This window comes from Hippocampus zosterae, chromosome 14 (genome assembly GCF_025434085.1).
Source record: "Hippocampus zosterae strain Florida chromosome 14, ASM2543408v3, whole genome shotgun sequence".
Lineage (NCBI taxonomy): Eukaryota > Metazoa > Chordata > Actinopteri > Syngnathiformes > Syngnathidae > Hippocampus > Hippocampus zosterae.
In genome coordinates this window covers 1,985,884-2,011,399 of record NC_067464.1, presented here as the reverse complement: position 1 = coordinate 2,011,399, position 25,516 = coordinate 1,985,884, and the positions used below count along the sequence as shown (strand labels likewise).

The following is a 25,516-nucleotide window of genomic DNA, read 5'->3' as shown; positions in this document are numbered from 1 at the left end:
AGGGTGTCCCCCGCCGAAGACAGCCGGGATAGCACGCCCCGCGAAATCTGTGAGGATAAGGCGGTACAGAAAATGGATGGATGGAACTCAGCTCTAAAAAAAATTGAAATGAAAGAAAGATGTAAAAATTCAGATTTTTTTTAATCATATGATCAAACGACATTTTTAGTAATAGTATAAAAACAGCAAAAACTGCATTGTTTATGGATAATATATACTGTATATATAAACAATTTTAACATTTACAATTTTAAACATAAATAAGAGAAAAAGAAACAAATTTAGAGCAAAAATACAAAAAATAAACGGTATTAAAAAAAGTCTGTTCCTTCATTGTGCCTTGATTTTTGTTGGCGTCTTTGGTTTTTCATAGAACTTGCATAGCTGAAAAAAAAAGCTTTTCCATCATCATTTTTTTTTCCTTACGGAACAATGAAAATAGAACCTGTCTGTTCCGGGGTAAGCATCACACATTTTTTTTGCCCCGTAGAAAATAATACAATTTAAATAATCAAAATAGTAAAGCAGCTACCCTGAACCCCCCGCACCCAACCCCCCCCAGCACCACTTTGTGTATCAATGGAAATACAAATCGTTTCTTCCAGGCTCAAACTGTCACCAACAAGATTACCACAATATCCAGTATCTTTGGTAAATTAGCGTTGTGATTGTAGAAAGCAAACAAACAAATAAATCCAACCTTCATATGTATAAAAATAAAGCTGTGCGTGAAGAAATAGCGCTCGAGTGTAGAAAAATAAAAACTCAATTAAATTATGATTATAAAATGTCAGGTGCAAAAATGAAGTGCTGCAATGCCTCCGATGAGAAGCGCGGACAGCCGATCACGTGTCCACCGCGTCGATGAGGTCTGCCAAGATGGCCGCTTGCCTCCTGGCCACCGCGCCCGCGAGCTGCGGCGGGAAAGACGGTGTGCCCAAGTCCACCTGAGACCACCGGAAAACGTAAACACACAATCATTGTTTTGTTCAGGAACGCAAGACATGACATAGGCTTGTAATTGCACTTCATTTTCCCTCCCAAATGTCCAAGAATATGATTCATATTTGCATTATGCATGCACATTATACTCATTTCAGAGTCACAAAATGATCATTTGCAGCCAAAATTCCAGTAACGATCCACAGGTCATGTCATGTTGCGTAGATTTGGTGCATCGGTCCAAACCTGCAGCAGGTAGACTACCCGGGTGGCCTCATGTCTGCTCCCGCATCTGATTGTCTGCAGGAGCCAGCAGCTGGTCATCATCTCGCCTCGGACAGCGCCGGGGTTGGGACGCGGGAGGGACTCGTCCGATACCGACTGCATGGCCAGCACATTGATGTCGCCCTGAGGTTACAAACGTCATTTTCCTTTTTTATTTTATTTTGTTTTAATTTTCAATTTCAAGCTTCACTTCAGATGCGCAGGTTAAAGTGAAGAGAAGAAAACCCAAGGTTTGATGGTTCCGTATAACAATGCCATTATAAATGAGGACAGCAAAAAAAAAATTTGCGGGGGGGGGGGCTGTGCGCTAACCTGTTTGGACTCAGCGCTGATGCAGCAAAAGTCTCGCGGCTGGCTGAGGTGGCAGCAGATGGACATGTCTGTCAAAAGGTAGACTGGAAACACACTCCCAATTAGGTTTATTTTGATCAGCCGCCCTCCCCCAACCCCCCCAAAAATTGTCTGTTCCAAAGTCAAAAAAAGTAAGGCATCATGATTTTGGTTTTCCTCGTAGGACATGATGTGAAGTATCTGACCTAGGTGAGTGCTGCCATCTAGAGGGCGACTCCACGCGGTGCGGACGGACGGGTGGTAGTCCTGAGCGTTGCGGAGATGGCGAAGGACAGTCCACAGGCGCTCCGGAGTTCCCTCCAGCTCCACCGCCCCAAGGAAGGCGTGCACCGACGGGCTCGACGATGCCCTGTAGTAAGCCTGGATGCCTCGCTCTTCTCCCTGGTGTCTGTATCAATCAATCAATCAGTCAATATGTGCCCAAATAAAAATGGACTAAATTGAGGAGGGGGGGGGGGGGGTCACCTCCAGCCAACAGAAGCTTTCCCATTCACGAGGTTGCTCAAATCACCGCAGGAAGCCAGTCGGACCTTTGGATTAAAAGGAGCAAAGAAATGATAATCCAACAGTAATTCTTTAAAAATATACGAAAAAAAATATCCAAAATACAAAAAAAAGAAAATATCTAAAAAATATCTAATTTACCCACTTCGAAATCTAACTTAAAATGTACCGATATTTATCGAGAAAAGACAAGATTTTATTTCAAATATATTTCCAAACCTCTATAATAGTCATTTTGAAGACGTGACTTTTTAATCAAAGAAAAAATTCACAGAGCGAATTTTAGATTTTAAAATTAAGTTTTTAAAGAAAAATGCTGCTTTTTATTAATAAACAAAAACAACAAAATCCCCAACACATTTTCTCCCTCAAAATAATGACTGTATTCATGTAAGATTATGCCTTTTTCTTTTCCAGCCCAAAATATGTTTTTTGTCTTCAAAAATATCCACTCGTTTATACAGATAAAGAAACTCTTAGTCTGAAAAATATGACCCCCCCCCCCCTAATATAGTCAATTTTCTGGCAAAAAAAGGTTTTGCTGTCATTTTGAGAAAAAGATTTTATAAGTTACCTCAGCCAGAGCTCGGCCCAGCAGCGTTGCCGTTATGTCCTGATAGCCAGTGGAAGTGGAGGAGGAGCAAGAGGAGCCAAAAGAGCTGGCGCGGTGTCGAGTACAAGACGGTGGAGATGACGATGATGAGGTCACCAAGGGATCAACACGGACGTCTAATTAAGAAAATGGGACACATTCATGCCAATTTGTTCTGCGCAAGTATTAGCTGTACGCTATATTAAACCGTGTTGTTGTTGTTGTAACTGTTGTAACTGTGACTTACCCTGAGCAGAAATGGAGATTCGTGAGGCAACTTTCTCACCGTTCTCCAGAAATGTGGTGGTCTAAAAAAAAAGAAAAAAAGATAAAAAGTACCCAATCATCAGAAATGTGGGTTTTTAAACATGTATTTTTAAAAAATAAATATAGTACTTGATTCTTGTACGGTTCCAAAATCTCGAAAACACACGACTTTTTATCCAGCAAATATACTTAATTCTTGTTTTCGGGTAAGATTGTGACTTTTTATGTAAAAATGAAAGACTCCCCACTTATATTACCCTCGAGGCCTATTTGCATGGCATCTGGCATGTCCTACGTGTGTCACTGTTTTTCACCCACATGCCCAGGAGGTAGTCTGCGGCCGTGTTGCAGTTGCAGAGCGTTGCCACTGTTGTACCCCGACGTGGGTCCAGATGACAGGCTCAGGCTGGATCCGGTGCACAAGGTGCTGTTGCTGATCCTGGTTCCATGCCTCGGGTCGTCCTGGGGAAAAAAATAAAATAAAATAAATAAATGGTTCGATCCCTATCACTATCGTAAATGTATCCAAAATGTACAAAGTAAGATTGAAGAACAGGATCTCCGGTCACACTAGATATACTATACCTTGGACTCTGGAGATAAACCCTGCCGTTGAGTCCGTCTCTTCTCCTGTTCGGTCCTTTCACGCAGTCGCTCCCTCGCCTTGGCGATCTCGCTCATGGCTTCCTGCCGAGCGCGGCCATAATCGCGCAGCAGCTGCTCGATGTCCGACGGGTACGTGCTACCGCCGCTCGCCGGGTCTCGTACTCTGCAGGCAAGTCGTAAGCTCGGGTCAACGAAATGCACGTTTTAAGATCACGACGTCGACGTTGTACCTGCCGTTCGGTGGCTTCAGCTGTCGGTCGGGAGGGGCTGGAGGGCTTCCGAGATGATGTCTGCGGGGGCTCAGGCTACGAGCCCGGCGGCTTGTTTGAGGACGCTCGTCCGTCTTTTTGTGCAAACCTTCGATGCTCAAACGGTGTCTGGGAAGGTACGAAAAGTCAGATAACTCAAGAATTGAGCTTTTTGTAGATCACTCAGGTCACAGACCCCACAACCCCAAAATTAGGATCTGCCAATGGGTTGGATGGTCAGTTGGTTGGGTCAGTCAGTCAGTAGGACCTTCATCGGACTGGATGGTCTGTTTGCTGTCAGATGCTCAGTTGGATGCTGGGTTGGTCGGTAGGTAAATTGGTGAAGATCACTCAAGTCACACAATCAAATAAATATGGTCGGTCAGTTGGCCGGTAACTGGGTCAGGTCGGTCATTCCAACGATCGGTGGGTCAGTCAGTAGGTTGGCCAGGAGGAGGTCAGTGTAGCTCAGATTTCTGATCAATTGAATGGCAGATTGATTTGTGGGCAGATCGGTGAAGATCATTCAGGTCAGACAACCTAAATTGGTTGGTCGGATACTCGGTTGGGCAATGAATCAGTCAGCAGGGTAGTGAGTGCGAGTACCTCAGGTTATGTAAATACAAATATAAATAAGGGCAGTCTGTGAGAAGACGATTGGTTGGATGTTTGATCTGTTGGTGGGTCAGGTGGGCGAGTCGGTCGATCATCGCGATGTAATGACACAGTCAAAGCCTTTTAGTCCATCCAAGCGGACCAAGCTACACTCAAATTAATTGCTAGGTACTTGAGGTAATCCAGGATCTCCATGACTAAAAGTTGGTCCGGTTCTATCAGATCTTTCTTCCAGTACATTGCTGGACACCAGAGACTATAAATGGAACACTTACCGATCCCTAGGCTGCTGTTTTCCAAGGGCGGAGGTCACACACTTCACCGGGACATCTTCCGTGGACCTGGGAGACAGCATCTTGAGCAGCGCGTCCGTCTCTCCGAGGCCGTAGTGCAGCTTGGCCTCAGCGAGCTCCACGGTCAGCGGCGTGGCGTTGGCCCCGAGGCCAACGGAAGCCATTACATGTTCCCTTTCCTGACGCAGACACTCGATCTCTCTTAACCTTCCTCCAGAGTTAGAAGTGAAACTCTCGGACGCGTCGGAAAAACCGCAGCGTTCGGATTTCCGAGGATTGATGCCGGACCAGTTGGTGAACTTATTGTGCAAGGGCAGGTCCTCGGGCAGGGTCTCGGTGTCCACTCTGGTGATTGGTTTAGCGTTCACCAGGATGTCAGTGTTGCACTCACTTGGCGTCGGGGATGCCGCCGGAGATGAACCGCGAGCGTCGCCAGAAAAAGGAACCCCTTTCGGCCTTTGCTGGGCCGGTTTGGTGGATTGTATGGCTTTGGATTCGATGACAAGAGCGTCGGTCTCCTTTTCTGGGGCGGAGGTGTAGTTCTGCAGAGAAAAGTCTGACCAATGAGAACTCGGTGAAGAGTTCCATTTGGGCTGAGGGTCGGTAATCCCATTGCGATGAGGGGTTCTGTCCACCGGTGAGCTTTGTAAAAAATCCTCAGAGTCTTTAAGACTTGAGCCACTCTTTTCACAGACTTTCTGGGGTGTTTTAGCGGAGCAAATGGCACAATCCAGTCCCGATGACCCGCAAGGATATTTAGGGAAGCTTTTCTCTTCCATGCGTCCACTTTGATGTCTTTCTCCAGTCTTCAACGTTTGCCGTAAACCCACAGTGACAATGGGGGACGATGCCCGATCTGCAAATGTTGTCGCAGGCTTTGACGAGATTTGCTTTTCTGGGCATCCGTTCGGTCTCCGGCTTTTTTCAGTGGCGCCGGTAAGACGATGGCGCGACATCTCGGGCAAGGTTTTTTTTATGGGAGTGGATCTTATTGTCCCTCGTTGGACATCGTTAGACGTCCTGACTTCCTTGTCACCAGTCTCAGTTGTTTCCTCCAAACCAAGAGGGTTTTTGTCCGGTGAAAGGACCTCAGCACCAATCAGTCTCAGCGTCACGTTGATCTCATGTGCTTCGGACCTTTGGTGCCTCTCCGTGTTTGTGGGTGTCAAATATCTTTCCGTCTGAACACCGACATCCGAGGCGGATTGAGTCGAGCAGTCGACGCCGATATTTGGGATCGGTCGAGAACTTGGCCCGCTGACACGACCCGTCCGCATTCCCTGGACATCTCCGAGCAGGTCCGAGGTGCTGTGGATCAGCTTTGAGAGGTGGACAGACATGCTTTCCATACTGTTCCATGTCAGGAACTTGTTCATTTGAACCGGGGTCTTCGGAACGTCCGTTTGACTCCTTTTGTGCCGCTCCCTCCTCCGCAGAGAGGCCGGCTCGACCAGTTGGATCTGAATGCTGTGTTTATTTGCGGACCGCTGGGAGGAGTTTTGGCTTAACTCCGGATCAGAGGAGTAGACAAACCCGCCGGACAAAGTGATGTTGACCGTCGGTTCAATGCTGCTAAGCGTGCTGGAGAGCCCCTTGTGAGCGGCGTAGGTGCTAAGATGGGAATTGAAGGGCAAGTTCTGTCCGTTTAAGTCATTATCGACGCTACAGCACCTTTGAATGAGTTTTTCTGAGGCGTTCAAAAGCGGGGATTTGCGTGACAGATCGGCAGCGCTGCCAAAGGCGGGGTTCTTGCAGCATGATCGGTCACCATCTTGCCAATGATGAACAAATGGTTTGACATCGCTGGAGGAAAAACGCATCAGAGATTCCTGAGACTTTTCTGCATTGGTCCTCGGTGAAATTGATCGTGGAGGTATCGAGAAGCTTTTTCTGGAAAATGCAACGTCTTCTATCAGATCTATCTTGCAGTTCGCGTTGGAAATCTCAGCGTTAGATTGTCTGAGATCTGGTTTGCCTGCACTATCAAGTCGTAGCTGAGAAGATGACCACTTGCTAGAGGTTTGGTCTTCATCGGATGATGACGTCTGAAAGGAAACGCAAGGGGGAAGATGCATTTTTGTTCTCCGGAACCTTTTGGACTTGTTCTTTTTATTCAGCAGATACGAATCACACTGTATGCCAACAGATCCACAATCACTTACGTCCGTGACCATCTTGTCATCCCTTAATGCTGAAAACCTCTCTGTGACAGACTGACTGCTCACACAAGGTCCTTTATGTTGGACTTTGGCAAACTTGCACGGACAACCTTGACATTTGTCGCTGGTGTTGTCATTCCTACTGGCCCCACAAGACTGAGAATGGTCATTAAAGCATGGACTGCTGGGCTGATCTCGCCCTTTGGCAGAAGCTTTAGTCCCAGACGTGGCATCAGTAATATTACCTCCATCAGAGGATAACTTGTGAGGATGCTCACCTTTCTTTGGTAATTGTGTGCTGCAGGCGTGACAACAGTCAATGCCGGACGTGCCTTCCACACGACAGTTTCCTTTGGTGACGCAAAGCTGCAGATTTGGTTGACTCGCATTATCGGTCCAGCCGCCTTGCACTTGGCGGCCCGTTTGCTTTTTCTCAAATGTTGCCAATGTAGCAACAGTTTTTACTTGAGTATCCCCGAGTCTCCTTTTGGTAGTTTCTCCATCGTCGGTCAATTCTTTGACCTGATCACTCCTGTTATCTTGCGTAGGTTTCATTATTTGGTTGATTCTCTGATGATCACAATCTGAGACTAGGCTGCGACTGCAGCTGCCAACCAGTGACATCTTTAAATGCTCTTGGACCACTTGTGCGATTCTCAAGTCGATGGCGCTACAAATGGCCTCGGACTGACAGTTATACTTTCTTCCAAGAGTTTCGCCGCGACACCCTGCCTCCATTGTATCGGCAACCACTTGTTTTATTGCTGCGTGTTCTACTTTAATATCGCCGCTAGAGGGGTCGCTCACAAGTTTCTTCGGTGTGGGATCAGAAATGCCAGGAGATACAAATCCACAGTTGGAGATTCTTTCATCACGGTGTTCTTTTTTCAAGTTAGGCATGTTATCACAGGAAGTAGCTTCCTGGTTGTCAACGGGTGAAGGGCTTCTTTTTGGCATTTTCAGGCTCCCCATAAAAGCCTCCTGCTGCTCTTGGTTTCTCTTCCTGGAATTTTTACCAGACGAGTCATGCTGCAAGGGAAAATATGTTGCATCGACATCTTTGGTGTCATTCCGGTCTGATGAGTCAGCCTTCGTGAGGGAAGATTCTTTAGTAATGCGATGGCCGGACAGATCAGACTGTTGGTGTGTAACTTCACCATGTAGTACTTCATTTTTGTGGGAAGCCTTAAAAGAATCTGCTGTAGATTCTTGACTTAACCCCGAAAAGTTTAACAGATGAAGTTCTGTCTGACAACCTGAGGTACGCAGGTCAGTCGCAATACCATTTTCAAGTTTGGGACCCACAACTAAATACTCGGTCCCACTGTCTGGCTGTTCTTTCTCTTTCTGTGACATCAGATCCTTGGTTGATTGATCATTCAAAACCTGCGCGGACAATGTGAAGCTATAATCCCGAGACGGACTCGGGCCATCTGAGACGCTCGCGTTGACTGAGCTGGAAGATTTGCTGCTTTCGTTTCGTGGCGACAGAAAGTCTCGGCGCAGCCCGCAACTGCCAACCACGTCAAGGGAGGCGCATGCATCCATCGGTGGCGGCAGGTTCTCGGACAACCTTGCAACGACAGAACCAGGGAGACCTGGTTGACCAATGTTATCTTGCACATCTCTTAAAGTGTCTACTATGGCGATTTCAGGTCTTGATTTAAGGGAATCTTGCTGGCTCCGGTGCGTCTCTGCAGGAATAGCTTCAGGATCTTGACAGCTGCTCCATTCTGGCCCAATTGCCAATATACGATTGCCGCAACGGGCATCTGCCACCAAAGAGTACGTTGGAACCACTTTCTGGCAAGAGCTCGTTACAGCAGAGCACTTGCCCACCGCGAGCGAGTCTTTCGACATTTCACTGTCTTCGCTCTCCGTTTCGCTCTGAGCCACTTCCTCACTGTTCAGCTGTTCCACGAGAGCCGTTGCGTATGCAGAGGATAAATAATCGAGGGAGAAGAGGCTGTCCGAGTCAGAGGAACCTTCCTGCCGTTCCTCTACTACTTTCCATTCACTCTTATCCTTCCATCGTTGCTGTCTCTCCAACCACTGGCCTGTCTTGTTCCTCAGAGCCTCCGTGCTGTGCCATCTTTTCGGACACGCGAATGGATCGCTCTGCTCGAGCTCTTCACAAGAGATGGCCGTTTTAATGGGACTTACATTCATCATGTCACTATCTTCATAGCTTCTAAGAGATCGACTGGCCGTCTTTCCTACAACTTTGGGGTCGTTTGAAACCGATGGCAGTTTTTGCGACACGTTGGGATCCACAGAATTAGCGACGGATTTTCTGCTGACACTCGACTGTGTTTGTCTTTTTACATCAACGCAAGGAATTATTGGTATGGTAGTTGCGACGTTTTCTTTGCCAAGCAGCTGCACGGGGACGCAAAGGGGCAACCTCGGTGGAGCAGCCGTGTTCTGGTCGGATCTGTTCTTAAAAGACAGTTCTCTTTGTGGAAGCAGGGGTTTTCGTTCAGTGCGCCACCGACATTTAGGTTCCACGGAATTCTCCTCCTCCTTGGAATTCGGTCCAATGTTTTCAGAGGATCTGCCTCTTCCTTGGCAGGACTGACTTACTCCTGAGGGAAGTGTGTCAGAGCTACTCCAGGTCCTTTCCCAGGCGAGGCACTCATCTGAAACCCACTTCCTGCTCCGAACACATGCAGGAGATCGGAAATTTGAAGTGATTTCTGTGGATTTCTTTCTCTTCAGGAAGTGTCTGTTGAGGGAAAAGAAACTTTTAGTCAAATATTTTTTCATATTTGTGAGTTCAGGAAATCGTTTCAGGTTTGTATTCGCTTACTTGAAGATCGGGGTATGTTGTGGGTACAGGCGCGACACAAGATCAACAGAGAAGGAAGGTTTTGGAGAAACAAACTTCGGTGGAAACCCCTCCTCGGGGGTCTCGGGGGTTTCCGATCCAGGCGGTAGGGCCTTTTCCAGTTGCTGCAATTCTCTCTTTGCTTCCAACAGACGCCTCTTGCGGGCAACTCTCTCCAGCTGGAACTGCAGCTTCTTCCGGTGAAGGCGGCTTTCGGCGCGACACAGGGCGTGATGCTTCAGTAGCTCCTCCTGGACTGCCGTCTTCCTGACCCTGACAACCAGTGACGGACAATTCTCTGTCTGAACTTCCTGACCGTACAACACATATCTGTTGAGGTATTCCAGAAGGGGGTCCGGATGGGAGTCCGTTTGAACTCCAAGGTCCTGAGTGTCTCCTTGCTCAGCAGCTAACAGGTCACGCTTCTTCTGCAGGATCCACTGGTGGACTGTTGGTTTAAGAGTCACAACAACAACTAGCTATGTTACACATACGTACAGCACATTTGACAGTAAAGTTGTAGTCAATTCAATTCATTAATGAACATGTCTCTTGGATTCTCAATGTATATTATGCTAGCAACAAATTTATTACCTTTAAAGGGGCACAACATCAATCGGAATTTCGGCCAATTTGGTTTGCAGCAGCCATTCTAGCTTATTGGCTCGTCGCAACGTTCAGTTTTGCTTACCCTCGCTGTGCTGCTGCCGAAGTTGGGCCTGCTCCCTCTCCAGCTCTCTCTCGGTCCGCCTCTGCTCAGAGCCAATCTGCTGGCGCAAACCCTCCACATAGCGCTGCTGCTCCTCCACGTGCCGCCTGGCAGTCGACTCCTCGCCAAGGGACAAACACACCGCAGGCAGCCCTTCTTCCTCTTTGCTATAAACGAGACAAATGAGCAACGCTGGACCCCCCCCCCCAAAAAAAAAACGGTCTGGTTGAATTTTTAGGGTGTCCACATTTACCCGTGATCAAGGGTCTGAGGGCAAATGTCAACGTAGCTGCCTTCACTTGCCTGAAACGAGAGAAAGCAAAACATTGGGCAGTCAGTAACAACCAAGACGTTTAAAATTTGAAGTTGGGCTGCACGTACCCTGCGTCTCCGCTCCCGGAGGACCGCCGCCTCCGCTGGGTGGTTAAAGCGAAATTTATGAAGCCCTCCCAAGGTGATCACTGTTCCTGGAGAGATAAGAATGACATGTTTTTTTTTCAGTGACCATGCTCAGAACTAGATAGCACATCTCAAAGCATCATTCCTCATTTAAATGAATGGAAATACAATTAATTTGTTCCAGTCTGGAGGGACCTAACAAGACTCACAAAACTGTACTTTCATCCATCTTTCTTTCTTTTTAGAGTCACGGATGAACTTGGATTCAACATGGATTGGTCCCCAAGGCAAATTTAGAGAAGTATTCACACTCGCTCACCTTCACACCTTGGGACAACTTACAGCAGGGGTCTCCAACGTGGTGCCCGTGAGCACCAGGTAGCCCGTGAGGACCACACCAGTAGCCCGCCAGTGCTAGGATTGTGATTTGCTCGTAGAAATTATGATTTAAAAATGCAAACATGGGCCGTATTATAGATTCTATAGCTACCTATTTAGCTATCTAACTAGCTAGCTACAGTATATATCTAGCTAGCTAATGTTCTAATATTATTAAATGTAATTTGTACAAATGTTATTTCAGACGCGTATCAATTTGGTAGCCCTTCACACAATCAGGACACATGAAGTAGCTCTCACTCTCAAAAAGTTTGGTGACCCCTGACTTACAGTCTTCAATGAAACTCACGCGGATGAGAAAAAAATAACAAACTCTTATTCTTTGACACTGTAACAGCCAGGGATTTGGTCCCCCTTTTTTGCCGTATCATTGTTACATTCTGCAACGGTACAAAACTGACCAGTCAATTCCCAGAATATAATGGCCGTACAAGTGGCAAGACTGACCTTGCGCCAGCCTACAGGGCTCAGTGATCTCCCTGTCGTTGAGGAGGCAGGTGCAACCCGGCAGCGGCCTCAGCGTGACCACACCACCGTCGTTTAGGATCTCACAGTTTGCAGCAGTTGGCAGAACTAATAAACGCAGTTACAAGCATTTTTGAAAGGGACACACAGAACTCTTTTAATGTCAAAACTACTTTGAATTTGTTTGAAATTGCACCTATCTGAACAGTATTGCTTAGGAACGTTTTACAGGAAACAACAACATGATGAAATAATCAAAAACTGGGAAATAACATTTAAAAAAATAATAATAATAATAAATCAAAAAATGGTCCATATGACTTTCGGCACCGGTCAAAGTTAACATCCGCTAATGGCTAGCTGCTCAACGTAAGGTACAGGGAGAGCCCAATTAAAGATAGTCTTTTGCAACGTACTGTATGCATTAAAAAAATGAGTTGGAAAGGTAATAAAAAGGTCAGTGGTCAAAAATTGTCAATAATGGATATCGCACAGGGAAAAAAAAAGTGATTTTGAAATTAGCGCACAGGTAAAACGACAGTGGGGTGTTTTTCCACCAAGCTCATACAGTACCTATTTGTGGTTCTTCAAACTGGTCTTTGGGTCCAATGCGGGTAACTCCTTCCTGTAATGAAAATGGGTGCCAATGATACAATAGATTATGTTCGCAAATCCTTTTTTTCTAATCTCCTCCTCTTTCATTTAGTGGCCGTTTAAGAGACAATGCTGCCATGCCGACACTCTTTATGGACATGTTTCAGGCCTGAGATGTGCGCTTGGCGACGTCAAAGTCGAGAGTCCATGCCTCTTTTTTGAGATGGGCGATGGACAGGAAAAGAGAAGTCAATCACCTTTTCTCATTGTAGCAGAACAAGAGACAAAGCAAAAGAAGGAAGAGGAAGAATCTAGCAAAGAAAAAGAGAAAAGATAGGAGTCAGGACAGCTGGTAAAAAAAAAAAAAAGGGAAAGGGAGGAATAAAATCACGCGCACGCACACGGACGCTTCGAAATAGAAAATGTGCCGTCGGTACCATGAGGTGATACAAGACCACGCCGGTGCTGAGGACGTCCCCATCCAGGGCGAGCAGGTGCGGCCTCAGCGAGTTGATCAGGAAGCTGGCGCGGTCCCGATTGATGTCCACGCTGTACTGCTCCAGCAGCTCCCGCTTGTCCCGCCAACTTTCCGACCAGTCTTTGGTCAGCTGCTCCACCTGAGGGACACGGAGGACAATGGTTAAAACCTGCGCCTGCCCCGACGGTAAGTTGTTCGCAACAGCAGTCGTGCACATTTTGGATGTGAATACTTTCCAGACAAAAACGGCCCAATGACGGGCGTTACCTTCATCTCGTTTTGCAGCACGATGTCCGACAGCGTGCCCTCTCTCTCGTCACTCAGGGATGGACTGGGATCACGCTGCTGTCAATGCGGAAGAAAAACAAACAATTTTTTTATATATGTACTGTAGATAGATTGATAGCTAGCTAGCTAGATAGATAGATAGCTAGCTCGATAGCTAGATAGCTAGCTCGATAGCTCAATAGCTAGATAGCTAGCTCGATAGCTAGCTCGATAGCTAGATAGATAGATAGGCAGACGTTGTTTGGGTTTTTTTTGTTCTTTTTTTTTTTTACCATTTCAAAGGTGAGCAGCATACTCTTCAGCCGGTCGATCTCTTCCCTCAGCTCCCGGATCAGCCGCACGTTGGCGTCCTGCGCCAACATTAAATGATTATTTGAGGGGTTTATTTTTCGCTTTTTCATGACTACGAAGAGCCTATGGAATATCAGGTGTGTGACCTCGTTGACCCGGGGCTTGTTGACGATATTTCGGGCGTGGGCAGCGTAGCGCAGGGTGCTGAGAGTCTCGTTGTAGCTGCTGGCGGAGGGGGAGACGGCTGCAAGGAAAAAAATCAAATTAACAAGAAAAAAAAAAATCTAACTCCATGACTTTTTACAGTGCTTTTGTTTTGACTTGGTCCAATATCGATTGAGATCATATTTTGTGACACGTACTTGCAATCATAATGGTCTTGGAGTTGCCCCCCAGGCTATCCTTCAGCAGCCAGGTGAGGACAGAGTCCCTGTAAGGGATGAAGCAGTGCCTCCTGCCCGCACTTGCACCACCGGACAGGAAGCTGCTGTGGCTTCCCGCCGTGCTGCCGTCGCCCTCCGACGCCACGCTGTTGATGCTCTGGCAGCTGCTGGACATCTGCGAGTTCTGGGCTGCGGACGAAGCGCGTGATCATCAACAGCTTGGGGGGGGGGGAGCGGGGGGGGGGGGGGGGGGGACGAGCCCTTTGAATGACGTCGGAAGGTGCGAGCGCTAACCAAGGGCGGAAATGACGATGCCCAGCGTGACCAGCGACTTGTTGATGTTGGAGCCCTCAGTTAGTCTGTCTCTGCAGTAGTTGGGATCCGCTCTCTCACTAAAGACGCAAAGGGATTGTGTGAGATGCGGGACATGCGGAAAATTTCAGTTTAAATTCGGGGACATATAATTATAAAGAAAAACATTTGCGAAAAGGTATAGGAAAAAAAAAAAGGATTTAATTCAGCTGGAGGAGAAGCTGCACTTATATCTGCAGACACTAGAGGGCGTCTTTTTCAGCTGGGTCTCACCTCCCGGCCAGGTCCACCAGATTGATCTTGCTGACGGTTTCCGAAGGACGATTGTTCTCAAGTGAGGCCTGTGACCAAAAAGTGAGATCAGCGAGGCCGAGATTCTCTGCGATAAAATGACGGCATTTCCACGTTCGCTATTAACAGCGGCATTTAAACCTGAGTGTACTGGATGGTGAAGATGGCGTGTGAGCGGCTGCTGGCGTCGTGGTTGTGCGTGGCCGCCGTGATACGGTTGGCGACGCCCGCCTCCAGGAGGTCCATGGCCTGCCGGCAGTCTGACACCACATGCTGCGACAGGTCTGAATCAAAGACAAATGAACAGGGGATGGATGACATTGTGTGGCGGGACGAAAAAAAAAAAAAACGACACATCGACTGAGCTGCAGCGACTTCAAATGTGCCGTTACTTTAACCTGCGTTAAGGGTGCTCACAGGAAATGATCTCACTTCCTGTGGAGTTCATGGGTGTGTTTAATATGAAGCAATTTTTTTTTTTTTTTAAAGACTGCTCGTTCTCATAATGTGTGTCACCGGCTTGACTGTAGTTGGCAGCTGCGCTCACCTTGCACGTAGGGCCCTTTCTCGGGGTGCTCTCTGACTCTTAGCGAGGCTCTCTTCTTCTGCTCGCCGGCGCTCAGCAGGTCTCGCACTCGCTCGTTATAGATTTCCAGAAAACTGGACAGGCAACAATTATATTTGTTTTTTATTGTTTTTTTAACCAAGTTCAGATTCATTGGAACACCACAAACTCCCTCCTGCTCACCCCCCCTCTGCCCCCATACTGGCAGTGAGTCTATACTGGCACACCTGGTGATACAGGTAGGAGTAGTGGTGTCCAAACCATGGCCTGTCACCCATTTTTCACATTCCAAATAAAAAAGATGATGTCTTTTTGTGCGCAATTGGGGCACAACAAATAAGTGGCAAGTCGCCCAGACGAGAAACAGGAAAAACGAGCCGATCGTCATTTGGTTTGCCCCCGAGCTTTGCAAGGCTAACCGCTGTGTTTGGATTTCAGGTGAAACGAGGAGACGCGAACGAAGCATCACCTGATCTCCACCCTGCTGGAGTTCTGCCCGTCGGGAAGCGTATCCTGAGAGCGGAGCAGGGCCTTTCAAGGAAAATGCCAGATTTCAGTTTTATTCAATGTGAATGTTGCCAAAGCAGATTTGAAGCTGCTCGCGTACCTGGCAGATCCGAGGCGTCAAACCGCTGGAGTCCTGTTGTCACACGGAAGGAAGAATGACGGTTAGGAATTTAGGGAATAATTACCGTACAGTACAACCGTGCCGATTCAAGAATCAGAACTTTGGGAAAACATCGACTTGAAATTATTATTATTATTTTTTGTGGAACACAACCAAAATTGTTGCTTTAAAAAAAGGCCCTTTTTCGCACGAATTTGCCCATTTTTGTGCTCTTTCTGCAATGTGTCGATAACAGCAGCGTGATTCCAGTTGAGGTCTGTCGGGTTGACGCCAAGGAAAGTAGTTGCAACGTTTTTAAGTCACTTATTTTCAAGGGTAAGGTTGGAAGATGAGAATGAAATGATATTCAAACATTTGGGCATCATAGTGTGGGGTAGACGGGTCTTTAGGGTTGAAAAAAGAAAAAGGAAATCAATTACGATGCTCACCGGCGTGCCCATCATGGTGTACGTCTTGCCGGATCCCGTTTGGCCGTAAGCGAACAGACACACGTTGTAGCCCTGGGAAGCCCCCGCCAGCACAGACGCACCCAAGTCCTGGAATACCTGGCCGACAGACAGACAGACAGAAAGAGGAAAACAGGCGACAGCCCCAACTGTAAATACTTTCAAGTCCAGAAGATGCCCCCCCACCCTCACCCCATACTTATAATTAAGATCTTTTAAAGCTGTATCAGATTAATTTACTTTCTTTAAAAAGTAGATTTGGGATCACTATTGGCTTTCATCCATAATATCATCTGTCGAGGATACCTGATTGGGGCTAATTTGGGCACTCATCAAATTCTGAAGCCTGAGATACACCCAAAATGACAGTTTACCCCCCCCAAAAAAGGTCCACTTCTGCCTGTTCAATTTTGGGCCCCGGGTCCTTGAGACTTCTCCGTTGTCCCGGTCATGGTTGATACACTTGTTTCCCTAATTTCATGTCAAGATGACACTGGTGTCAGGGACAATTTTTTTAAACTCTTCCTGAGGGGGGCACCCTCGAGTAAAATTTGTCTTGTACGAGTTTGTTTACAAAGACTTTCCTTTCCTGGCTCTGACTGGCATTGTGCAAAAAAACACGAGTGTAGCTTTCACCGGCACAATGCTGCGGCGGCACCGGGCCAGGAGTCAGGGAGGCTCTGCGGCTTCCTGAGATGTTTGGGCAACGAGCAGCCGGGTCACAGCTTATAGTCCATGTCAACAAATACAAAACGTGTTAGGTAGAAAGTCCGGCTCGGGAAAATAAACTTGAAAGAGGTGGCAAAAGAGAATGTGGCGTCTCCGTCTTTGTTTTTTTGGTGTCACGCACCCGCCCTCGATAAGCTAAACAAGATGGAAGTCAGCACTCTTCCTCAATGTACGTTTTTGCTGCCGTGTAATACAGTAAAAAGCCGTGGAGCAAAAACTCGAGCCAACAAAATCACGATCTGAAAGCCCGGGATGAGGAAATGGAATTACGTAAGCAACACCGGCGCTATGACATTCATTTTGTCTACTTATTGATTCGATTTTCGGCCGTTGTTGTTGTTGTTGTCGACCCCACCCGTGCCCCGACACTGGGGGACCGGGCCCTCACTCCGTCTCCCGGATCCCCAGACCCCCCTCCGCCGCCCAGCCTTGGTCGGGAAGCCGTCACTGCTTCCTTGTGACGTTTGAAGACGCGACAAAAGTCAACAAAACGAGAAAACCCTCGCAAGACAGAAGATGAGAGCGAACGCTATTACTTTGTGGGGACATCCTCAGGTACGGAAACATCGGCGGTCCAGTGTGACAAGCTGAGAACGCGGGTATCAGGATTCTGGGTTCCCCCCCCCCACCTTGTGTTTCTTTCATCCCCAACAACCAAGGTCAGTTACTGATGTGCACACAAGCGATTCATCCAAAGGTAACATGTTTGGAATGTGTGTGTGTGTGTGTGGTTGCTTTAGCAAACCTGATCCAGAGCAGACTTTAGAACTTAACACATCCTACCTCAGAACACGGTCTTGGATCAGTAAGGGGTACTCCCCCCAACCCCCCTTCTCCAACCAGGCAGGGTGGGGTCTAGACTATAAAGTCTCAGTGGGTAAGTACACATCGGAGAAAGTGGGAGGAATGTTCTCAACATTGCTCCCAAAGATCAAAGGCAGGCTTCATTTCAACATAGCTCCTCGTGTGCGAGTTTGGACCAGGAGAGCCCGAGTGGGTTCATACGCTGAGCTTACAAAACGACGGGGAACGGGGTTTAGGTTGGACCTGCTTTCAAGGGCTTGCGAAAGCCTCTTAAAGCAAGGTCGTATTGGGCTTTTTAAGGAGCGTGTGAAGTTATGTCGACACCGAAGCGGTACAATCCACCGACTAAGCGTTTTCAGCGATACAGTTATGAGTTGCCCCCTTTCACCGAGCATTCGCAGCAAATATCAGATGTGTAATACAGACTCCGAATCCTCCAGACTATCCTTCTGTTCTTACCAGACCGTAAATAATCTCCAGGGTCGACCAACTCCATTTGGACTCCCCGCAGTGCCGCTCTTGTCACCTCGCCGGCCGAGCGTACGTGGCGGCTGTGGGCGGCCACTTAAAGTGTTTCCACGGTGTTACGTGACCTTTGACATTAGACAGCGCCCTCTTATTCTTATTTTGTCGTCTACTTTGGATGATTTCGTTCAGTACATTTGTGGTCAATCGAACCGATTATTTTTTGTCCCTAGCCATTAACTTCTTATATAGTGACACTTTTTGAATTCCCTGACCCAAAACACGACTTTTCAGGACCTCACTTGGTTGGGATACACAACGAGCCCCCCCCACCCCCCACTCCGAGAGCAAAAGCTAATTCTTTGTCGTGGAAATGTGATTTTTGTGACATCACTCTTGCTCAATAAAAGCTCTCCAGACCACCAAGGGTTAGCTACCCTCTGCCTGACGGCTCAACTGAAGCTTCAAAACAAAAAGCAGCCCCCCCCTTCCCACCTAATCCAGTTTTGTCTTCATCCAACCCATTCTCCTCCCTCTCATGCAGAGAATCTGTAGGGCCCTTGTTGAAGTTGACCCTCTTCGAAAACCACTCCACGGGGGCAGACTCAGTCATTTCCATTTGAACCCACACCTATTAATTGAGTACTTTGACTGTTGGTAACTTTTAAGTGTGTGTGTGTGTGTGTGTGTGTGTGTGTGTGTGTGAGGCAGGCCCAGTCTATTCTGAGGTAACTAATTTGAATAACTGACCATTTTAAGGCAGTGAAAGCGATGTCATCAGAGCCGAAAACAAGCTTTCGGGGACAGACTCAACACGAGCGTGGCCAGGAAGGCACTGGCATTGTGCACAAAACAAAGACTTTGCCTTGCGACACAACAATAATACAGGAAAAGCGGGATATGGAGTTCCTTCTGGCGCATTTTAGGTGACTCAGTCAGGATGGATAAGGTCATTTGCGTGAGCATGAGAAAACAAGGTGGCTCTACCTCATGTCATTAAATACTACATTGAGTTAGAGCTCGATCAGGAAACCGGGTAGGTATATGCCAAAGATGTGGAACAGTCGCCCTATTTTTGTTTTGTTTTTTTAAATCCCATTCATTCATTCATTCATCTTCCGAGCCGCTTGATCCTCACTAGGGTCGCGGGGGGTGCTGGAGCCTATCCCAGCTGTCTCCAGGCAGTAGGCGGGGGACACCCTGAATCGGTTGCCAGCCAATCGCAGGGCACACAGAGACGAACAACCATTCGCACTCACACTCACACCTAGGGACAATTTAGAGCGTCCAATCAGCCTGCCACGCATGTTTTTGGAATGTGGGAGGAAACCGGAGCACCCGGAGAAAACCCACGCAGGCCCGGGGAGAACATGCAAACTCCACACAGGGAGGCCGGAGCTGGAATCGAACCCGGTACCTCTGCACTGTGAAGCCGACGTGCTAACCACTTTAAATCCCATGACGATTAAAAACAACAGTACAGCGTTCGCTCACTTATCGTGGTTAATGGGGACCGGGAAGCATGACGCAAAAAATATTTGAAGGCAAGTGGCACGTTTCACGCAGGAGGTAACTCGTCGCGTTTCACAAACAAAAGACCTTTAAAGGTCAAATAAATAAACGATGCCAGTGTCATGAAAAAACAGAAAAGCTCAACAATTATTTTCTCACAAGTTCAACAGCTGCAGTGAGAAAAAAAAAAAAGTTCTGTTGGCGTCCCACACTCTGCAAGTGGTTTCCCCTCACTGAGCCAGCATGTTAAATGTTGGCCATGTCCTACATACAATTGTGTGTGTGTGTGTGTGTGTGTGTGTGTGTGAGAGAGAGAGAGATTTTTGGCGTTAAAGAGGCGGAAATATGCGAAAGTCCATGTGAACAATGCTCTCATCTGTCACACTGGGGACTGGATTTGTAGGTCAAATGAGCATGGCGGTGGAGGGGAGGATTTGCCTGCGTGTGCTTTTCATTATTAAATGGCTGGAACACAAGAAGAAGAAGAAGCGCAGATGATCGTGGGCCTCGGAAAAACAAAGAGAAACATTCATTCATTCATTCATCTTCCGAGCCGCTTGATCCTCACTAGGGTCGCGGGGGGTGCTGGAGCCTATCCCAGCCGTCTCCGGGCAGTAGGCGGGGGACACCCTGAATCGGTTGCCAGCCAATCGCAGGGCACACAGAGACGAACAACCATCCGAGCTCACACTCACAGCTAGGGACAATTTAGAGAGTGTTCAAACAGCCTGCCATGCATATTTTTGGAATGTGGGAGGAAACCGGAGCACCCGGAGAAAACCCACGCAGACCCGGAGAAAACCCACAAACTCCACACTGGGAGGCCAGAGCTGGAATCGAACCCGATACCTCTGCACTGTGAAGCCGACGTGCTAACCACTGGGCTACCGGGCCGCAAAGAGAAACAAACAAACCAAAAAAAAAAAAAAAGACAAGCACATGATTTCTGCAGTCAGACTTTAAATGTTGTTTGTTCAACATCAAGTTGAACGGCTTTTTAATCGGGGGAGAGGCGTTCATTTTCCCAACACGATGACTAATTGCGATGAATGAGTAGCCGATTGTTATGCCCACACTGCAGGCTATACACTACATAGAAGTTGACTTGACGATTTTTGTTCTCCTGATAGCAAAACGACACCAAATGACACCAAAATACAGTAGCCGGTTAATTACTTGCTTGTCATTACTCCATTGAAACTCCACGCAAATCACCCGGGCGACAACGTGGCCTACATATCTGCGCTCTTTGCTATGTGTGTTTGTGTGTGTGTGTGTGTGTGTGTGTGGGTGTGTGTGTGTGTGAGATGGATTCTTCCCGTCAACAGTGCAACCATTCTTCCACTGACACACAGACCTACAAACCGGGAGAATCAAATCCAGAAAATAAAACGAAAAGTGCATTGTGTGCTTGGAGCCAAACCTCCAACTGGGATGACGTACTATCAGCACCCCCCCACCACCCACCCTCCCCCGCCCCCCCGAGCTTTCGCATCCATGAGCAGACTCCCGTTTACAAGCGTCGAAGAATAACGTGTGCTAGGAGCTTTTCATTAGCCTCAAAATAAAAATGGTGACTTTCTCACAGTGAGATCCAACATGACAACCCCCCCCCCACTCCCCGGACCACATCTGCACCCCTAAGTGCAGCTTAACACGCCAAATATGGAAGGCAACGGCCATGCTGGAAAATGGCCAGCAGCCCCCCCCCCCCCCCCCCCCGCAGGGCGGGCGTGGTGGGAAGTGGAAACGCAGCAGTTAAAATCCAGTTTGTCTCACTCAACAAGCGCACCCCCCCCTTCCATTTTCTCATGGGCGGGGGAACGACAATGTTTGCAGAGTTTACACTTCCTCATCTATTTTTGAGACCAGGAGAACAACAACATGAACAAAAAGGACATATCATGCAGATCTGGCCTGGCATGGGGGGCAAGGGGGTGGGGGGTTCCGAGCATCTTTCGGGGGGGGGGGGGGGTCTTGAGGCTTGATTTTTAACACCGTCCTCTTTGTCCAACTCAAAACGGTCCAAAGATTTTGCGTCAGCTCAAACAAGAGCGGCAAAGAAGACGATTTCGTTGGCGGAAGCAGGCATTCCCGCTGTTGTCCCTTTTCGCCCACCAAGGGTCAACGTCGGAATGCCGCGTCCCAAACTGTGTCAGACATCTTTTTTTTTTTTCCCCAACACAAATTCAACCCCCTCCCACCCCCCCCCCCCCACCCCCACAATCACAAAACGTCTCATTAGCCAATTAGAGCAGTGACAACGGGAGGCATTGTGGGCAACGGGATCTTATCGTGGTGTGTTCTTGTTTGGCTTACCTCCTCCTGCGTTGCACAGCGGGGGTCCTCGGGCTGCACCGACCAGTAGCAGTAGTCGAAGCGGAACTCCAGGAGCTTCTCCCTGGAATCCGCGGCGTGATCGGCGCGCGGTTCCAACTGCGGCGCACAAATCACAGGAAAGGAAAAAAAAAAGTCTTTGATGAGCAAGCTGTTGACAGTCATTAGAGGTGCACGGAGCGCTACCTGCTTGGCTGCACTCCGCCGCTTTCCGCTTACTGCCGGGGAATAAATAACAAGGTGCGAATGGAAAAACAGCGCAGCAAATCGCTTGTTGTGTAGTCGGAGCGAAATGCGCAGTAGGACTCAGACCAAGCGTCATAAGTGTGTTTGGTTTTTGTGTTTTATTGTTCAAAACTGACATTTTGGGGGCGAGGGGGCGGTCAAAATATTTCATATCTTCGGTTTTTTTTGTTTTTTTTGTTTTTTCTTTTGCTAATGTATTTTTTGTGTCATTTTTTAAAGTTTATTTGTATTGTTTGCAAGTATTTTTTGTATTTGTTGATTTATTTTCATTTTGATTTATATGTAATATTTAGTATGTTTTTGGCCAAATATTTCCCCCTTGTTTATGATTGTTTTAACATTCTAAGCCCATATTTTAAAAAAAATATTTTAATAAATTATTTGTGCAATTATTGGAGAATATTTGCATATTCCCCAATATTTTTTATTGTAACATTTTTTCTACAATTTTTGTTCATATTTTGCCATATTTATTTTCATCTTTCCTAGTATTTGTTTATTTAATTTATTTTTCTAATTATTTTTCCAATTCCTAGCTTTTGTCTAATATTTGTGTCTGAATATTTATCAAGTTTGTGAATTTCTTTGTAATATTTCGGGCTCACATTTGTATAGATTCCTTTGCTGAAAGTTGTGTTTTAATTATGACCAAATATTGTGTATTTTTATCAAATACCAGTATCTTGATTTCCATTGACTTCCCCAATATGCATCTATATTTTCTGAACATTTTATGAATCCTATTTGTGGGGAGTTTTTTTTTTTTTGTCCGAGATTAAATAATCTTTTTCCATATATTTACTATTTTCATCATGATTGCCTTGGCTCAGGTTCAACGGTGCCAGCGTCGGCGTACTTATCGCTTTGACCGGCGCCACTCCCATGAACAAATCCCCGACGTATTCCTTGCAGCAATCTGCCGAGATCATTTTGCCAACGCGGTAATATGAAACGTTCACCCAGTTTCATCTCTGGTCTTGAGCTGTCCCACTTTCCACAAGAAATGCTTCCCTCGAGACCCGAGAGATTCGGAGGAGGAGTCAGAGGAGGTCCAATGTGGTTTATCTCTGCCCCGTCACATTTGTAACACATCTCCCCCCCCCCCCACCACCACCGCAAGACTTTTCCTCAAATGTAAACAAAGACCTCGGCGTACGCACTCTTTGAACGTAAGACGCACAGACCAATGGGACGCTTCGGCGCCACCCGCGCCACGCTGCGGGTCGGTGTCACTTTACAAGACGACGTCGTAATGATTCCCACATGCAGAGAATCCGGAAAAAAACGCTTCAAGCCAACATTTCATTTCATTTGTGTTTGGAAACGCACAAACACTCGGCAAGAAAAAGCGGAAGGCCTACGAGAGGCGTTTCGAAGGACACCATCGGAGAGATGTTGATAGACCAAAGCCACAAATGCCGTTGATGTTAGAAAATCCCTGCCCAAAATCTTGAGGAAAATACAACAGATGGCACGAAAAGTGATTCTTGAGTCCAATTTCCGCATGTCTGCTGGGACTTCCTCGTAGTCAGCATATAAAGGATCAAAGTCTTGGTCTTTGGCTTTTTGTTTCATACCGTGGGATTGTACGTATAGTTTGTATGTTCTGGTTAAAAAAAAAAGCTTTTTCCTGCATGCACTTTTTTTACTGGTGCGATTTATAATCTGGAGTCCCAAAAACATGGCATTACCAAATAATTGTAATTTCTCCATATATTTTGAACATAATTTCCTCTTATTTAACAAAATATGTTTTTACTCATATTTATTTTACATTGTACCTAATATTTTGGTATTCCCCCAATTTTTGTCTAATATTTATGTAGCTTTTGCTTCCATCTAATATTTTACCATCTCCTCCCCAGTAATACTCAAATAATTGACTTAGAAAAGAAAAATAAGCATGTAAATACCAACCTTGACATTTTGGATCCTCACAAACTTGTCCTCCACATGGACTGCCAACCTTCCCCCATCTGCACTTTCCCTGTGGGGTGGGGTGACAACAAGCCAGTCTACAATTATTATTGAGTTAAATTATTAAATTTTAAAAAATTGTCAAAGCGCTTTTTTGGGGGGGGGCAAGTTAGCTGTGACTATTTTTCAGAGAAGCAACTAAGGAGTGGTGACCTTAATTTGACCTTCTATCAACTTCTGAATGTTTCAGGGGGGATTTCCACTTCTATGCCTTTCTGTGACTTTACCAGTCTCACTGATGCGGCCATTTTGTTGGATCACTGAAAAAATGTATTCACCATGAAAAGGGGGACAGTGCATGACAGATGACAACTAAATTTGTGGTACCAAAGAGCAGGAAGTGTGTGTGAAAGAAACATTCTTTGGACTTTCAATGGCCTTTGTTAAGGGCTTTTTTCATGAAACAGTCGGCTCTGCCTGTTATATTTCATTGATTAATAGAACCCACTGAGCACGGTCAATCAATGGAATTTCAGGATTGCTGATTTATTTTTAATGAGTTGCCACATATTCATACAAAGTCAAATGAACACTGCCAACATCAGAAGGAAAATTAAGTTTGCTTCTCTTTTGTTTAATATAAAAAATAACAATAGTAAATTTGAACGTTAAATGATAATTATTTAGTTTAAAACAATAAAAATCCAAACAATACTGGTCACACACATTCTGAATTTCCAATTGAAAAGCCCTCATGTTACAAAATATGACACTTAAAAAATGTTATCACACTGCTTTAAATCAAATGTAAAACGGTTACTGCAACGAGATTACTATTCTTGAATTTAAAACAACTTTAAGAACATATTTTAAAACATTGAATGGGTCAAAATGTCACTATTTGTAAATGAAAAATATCACAATAGTTCATTACTTCACAAAAAACAGTTTAAGGCATATTAAAATTAAGAGATTGGATATTAGGAGGCATCACACAGTTGTAATTAAAAATAATTTCGTTTCATTAATGTTGACGGTTAGCACGAATTACCGCAAGTCAGCACCACAATAACGACAAACAAAACACACGAAAAGGCTTCAACGGATATACAAATTATGTAAATAAGTGAAACTGTGGGTACATTTCCATAACAAAATGAGCTTTTTTTAATCACAATTAGTTTCTTAACCGGGTGAAGTTAGCCGACTTTACCTCGCGTTGAGGGGTCGGACTCGAACCGCCACTTTGACGTTGGCCATGCCGACCACAGCGCGTCACCCCTCGGCGTCAATAGCTCACTAAAGCACCAGGCGGTGGACTCAAAAGAGTGTCTCCATGGCGGGACTTCGAACATGGTTTTGTCAAATAACCGTGGCTGATGTACGCGGCTGAGAGCCCTTTCGACCGGCCTCTCATCAGGGAACCTCCGCCGGCTTCGAGTCGTCGTCGTACGACCGACACTTCTCAAAATGAGAAGCCCAGCTGCCGAACTTCCTGCTGGGATACGAAAGTCACAAGTGGGCGGAACCGCGGCCGGAGCCCAAAAAAAATAAAAAAAATAAAACGCT

General features: G+C 46.5%; 2 protein-coding genes across 3 annotated transcripts in view; both read right to left on the bottom strand.

The window, feature by feature from the left end:
- Window positions 1–122: 122 nt before the first annotated feature.
- On the bottom strand, window positions 123–25,459 carry stard9 (StAR-related lipid transfer (START) domain containing 9). Its single transcript, XM_052085459.1, has 32 exons — window positions 25,161–25,459; window positions 23,948–24,017; window positions 21,767–21,883; window positions 15,920–16,036; window positions 15,471–15,503; window positions 15,333–15,394; window positions 14,846–14,958; window positions 14,440–14,582; window positions 14,281–14,348; window positions 13,990–14,087; window positions 13,675–13,884; window positions 13,459–13,556; window positions 13,294–13,371; window positions 13,001–13,078; window positions 12,693–12,872; window positions 12,235–12,286; window positions 11,644–11,769; window positions 10,780–10,865; window positions 10,652–10,701; window positions 10,381–10,565; window positions 9,672–10,137; window positions 4,686–9,587; window positions 3,778–3,924; window positions 3,527–3,710; window positions 3,260–3,403; window positions 2,922–2,982; window positions 2,657–2,811; window positions 2,044–2,108; window positions 1,764–1,966; window positions 1,540–1,622; window positions 1,189–1,350; window positions 123–947 (listed from the first exon to the last, which is right to left on the bottom strand). Exons 1-32 carry the CDS (start codon window positions 25,205–25,207, stop codon window positions 846–848), a joined length of 8,685 nt encoding a protein of 2,894 aa, XP_051941419.1. The 5' UTR covers window positions 25,208–25,459; the 3' UTR covers window positions 123–845.
- ttbk2a (tau tubulin kinase 2a) overlaps window positions 19,037–25,516 on the bottom strand; it is a 40,920-nt gene continuing 34,440 nt past the window's right edge. For both annotated transcript variants that reach the window (XM_052085518.1, XM_052085520.1), the window contains one exon: window positions 19,037–19,352. The gene's annotated coding sequence lies outside the window, so the exon portion shown is untranslated. The remainder of the gene's footprint in view (window positions 19,353–25,516) is intronic.

Coding starts and splice junctions, on each gene's coding strand:
- stard9 (XM_052085459.1), bottom strand. CDS start 25,207: ATGGCCAACGTCAAAGTGGCGGTTCGAGTCCGACCCCTCAACGCGAG. Junction 14,349..14,439: donor TCACCATCCAGTACACTCAG/GTTTAAATGCCG, acceptor TTTTGGTCACAG/GCCTCACTTGAGAACAATCG. Junction 11,770..12,234: donor GTTTGAAGAACCACAAATAG/GTACTGTATGAG, acceptor TGCGTTTATTAG/TTCTGCCAACTGCTGCAAAC.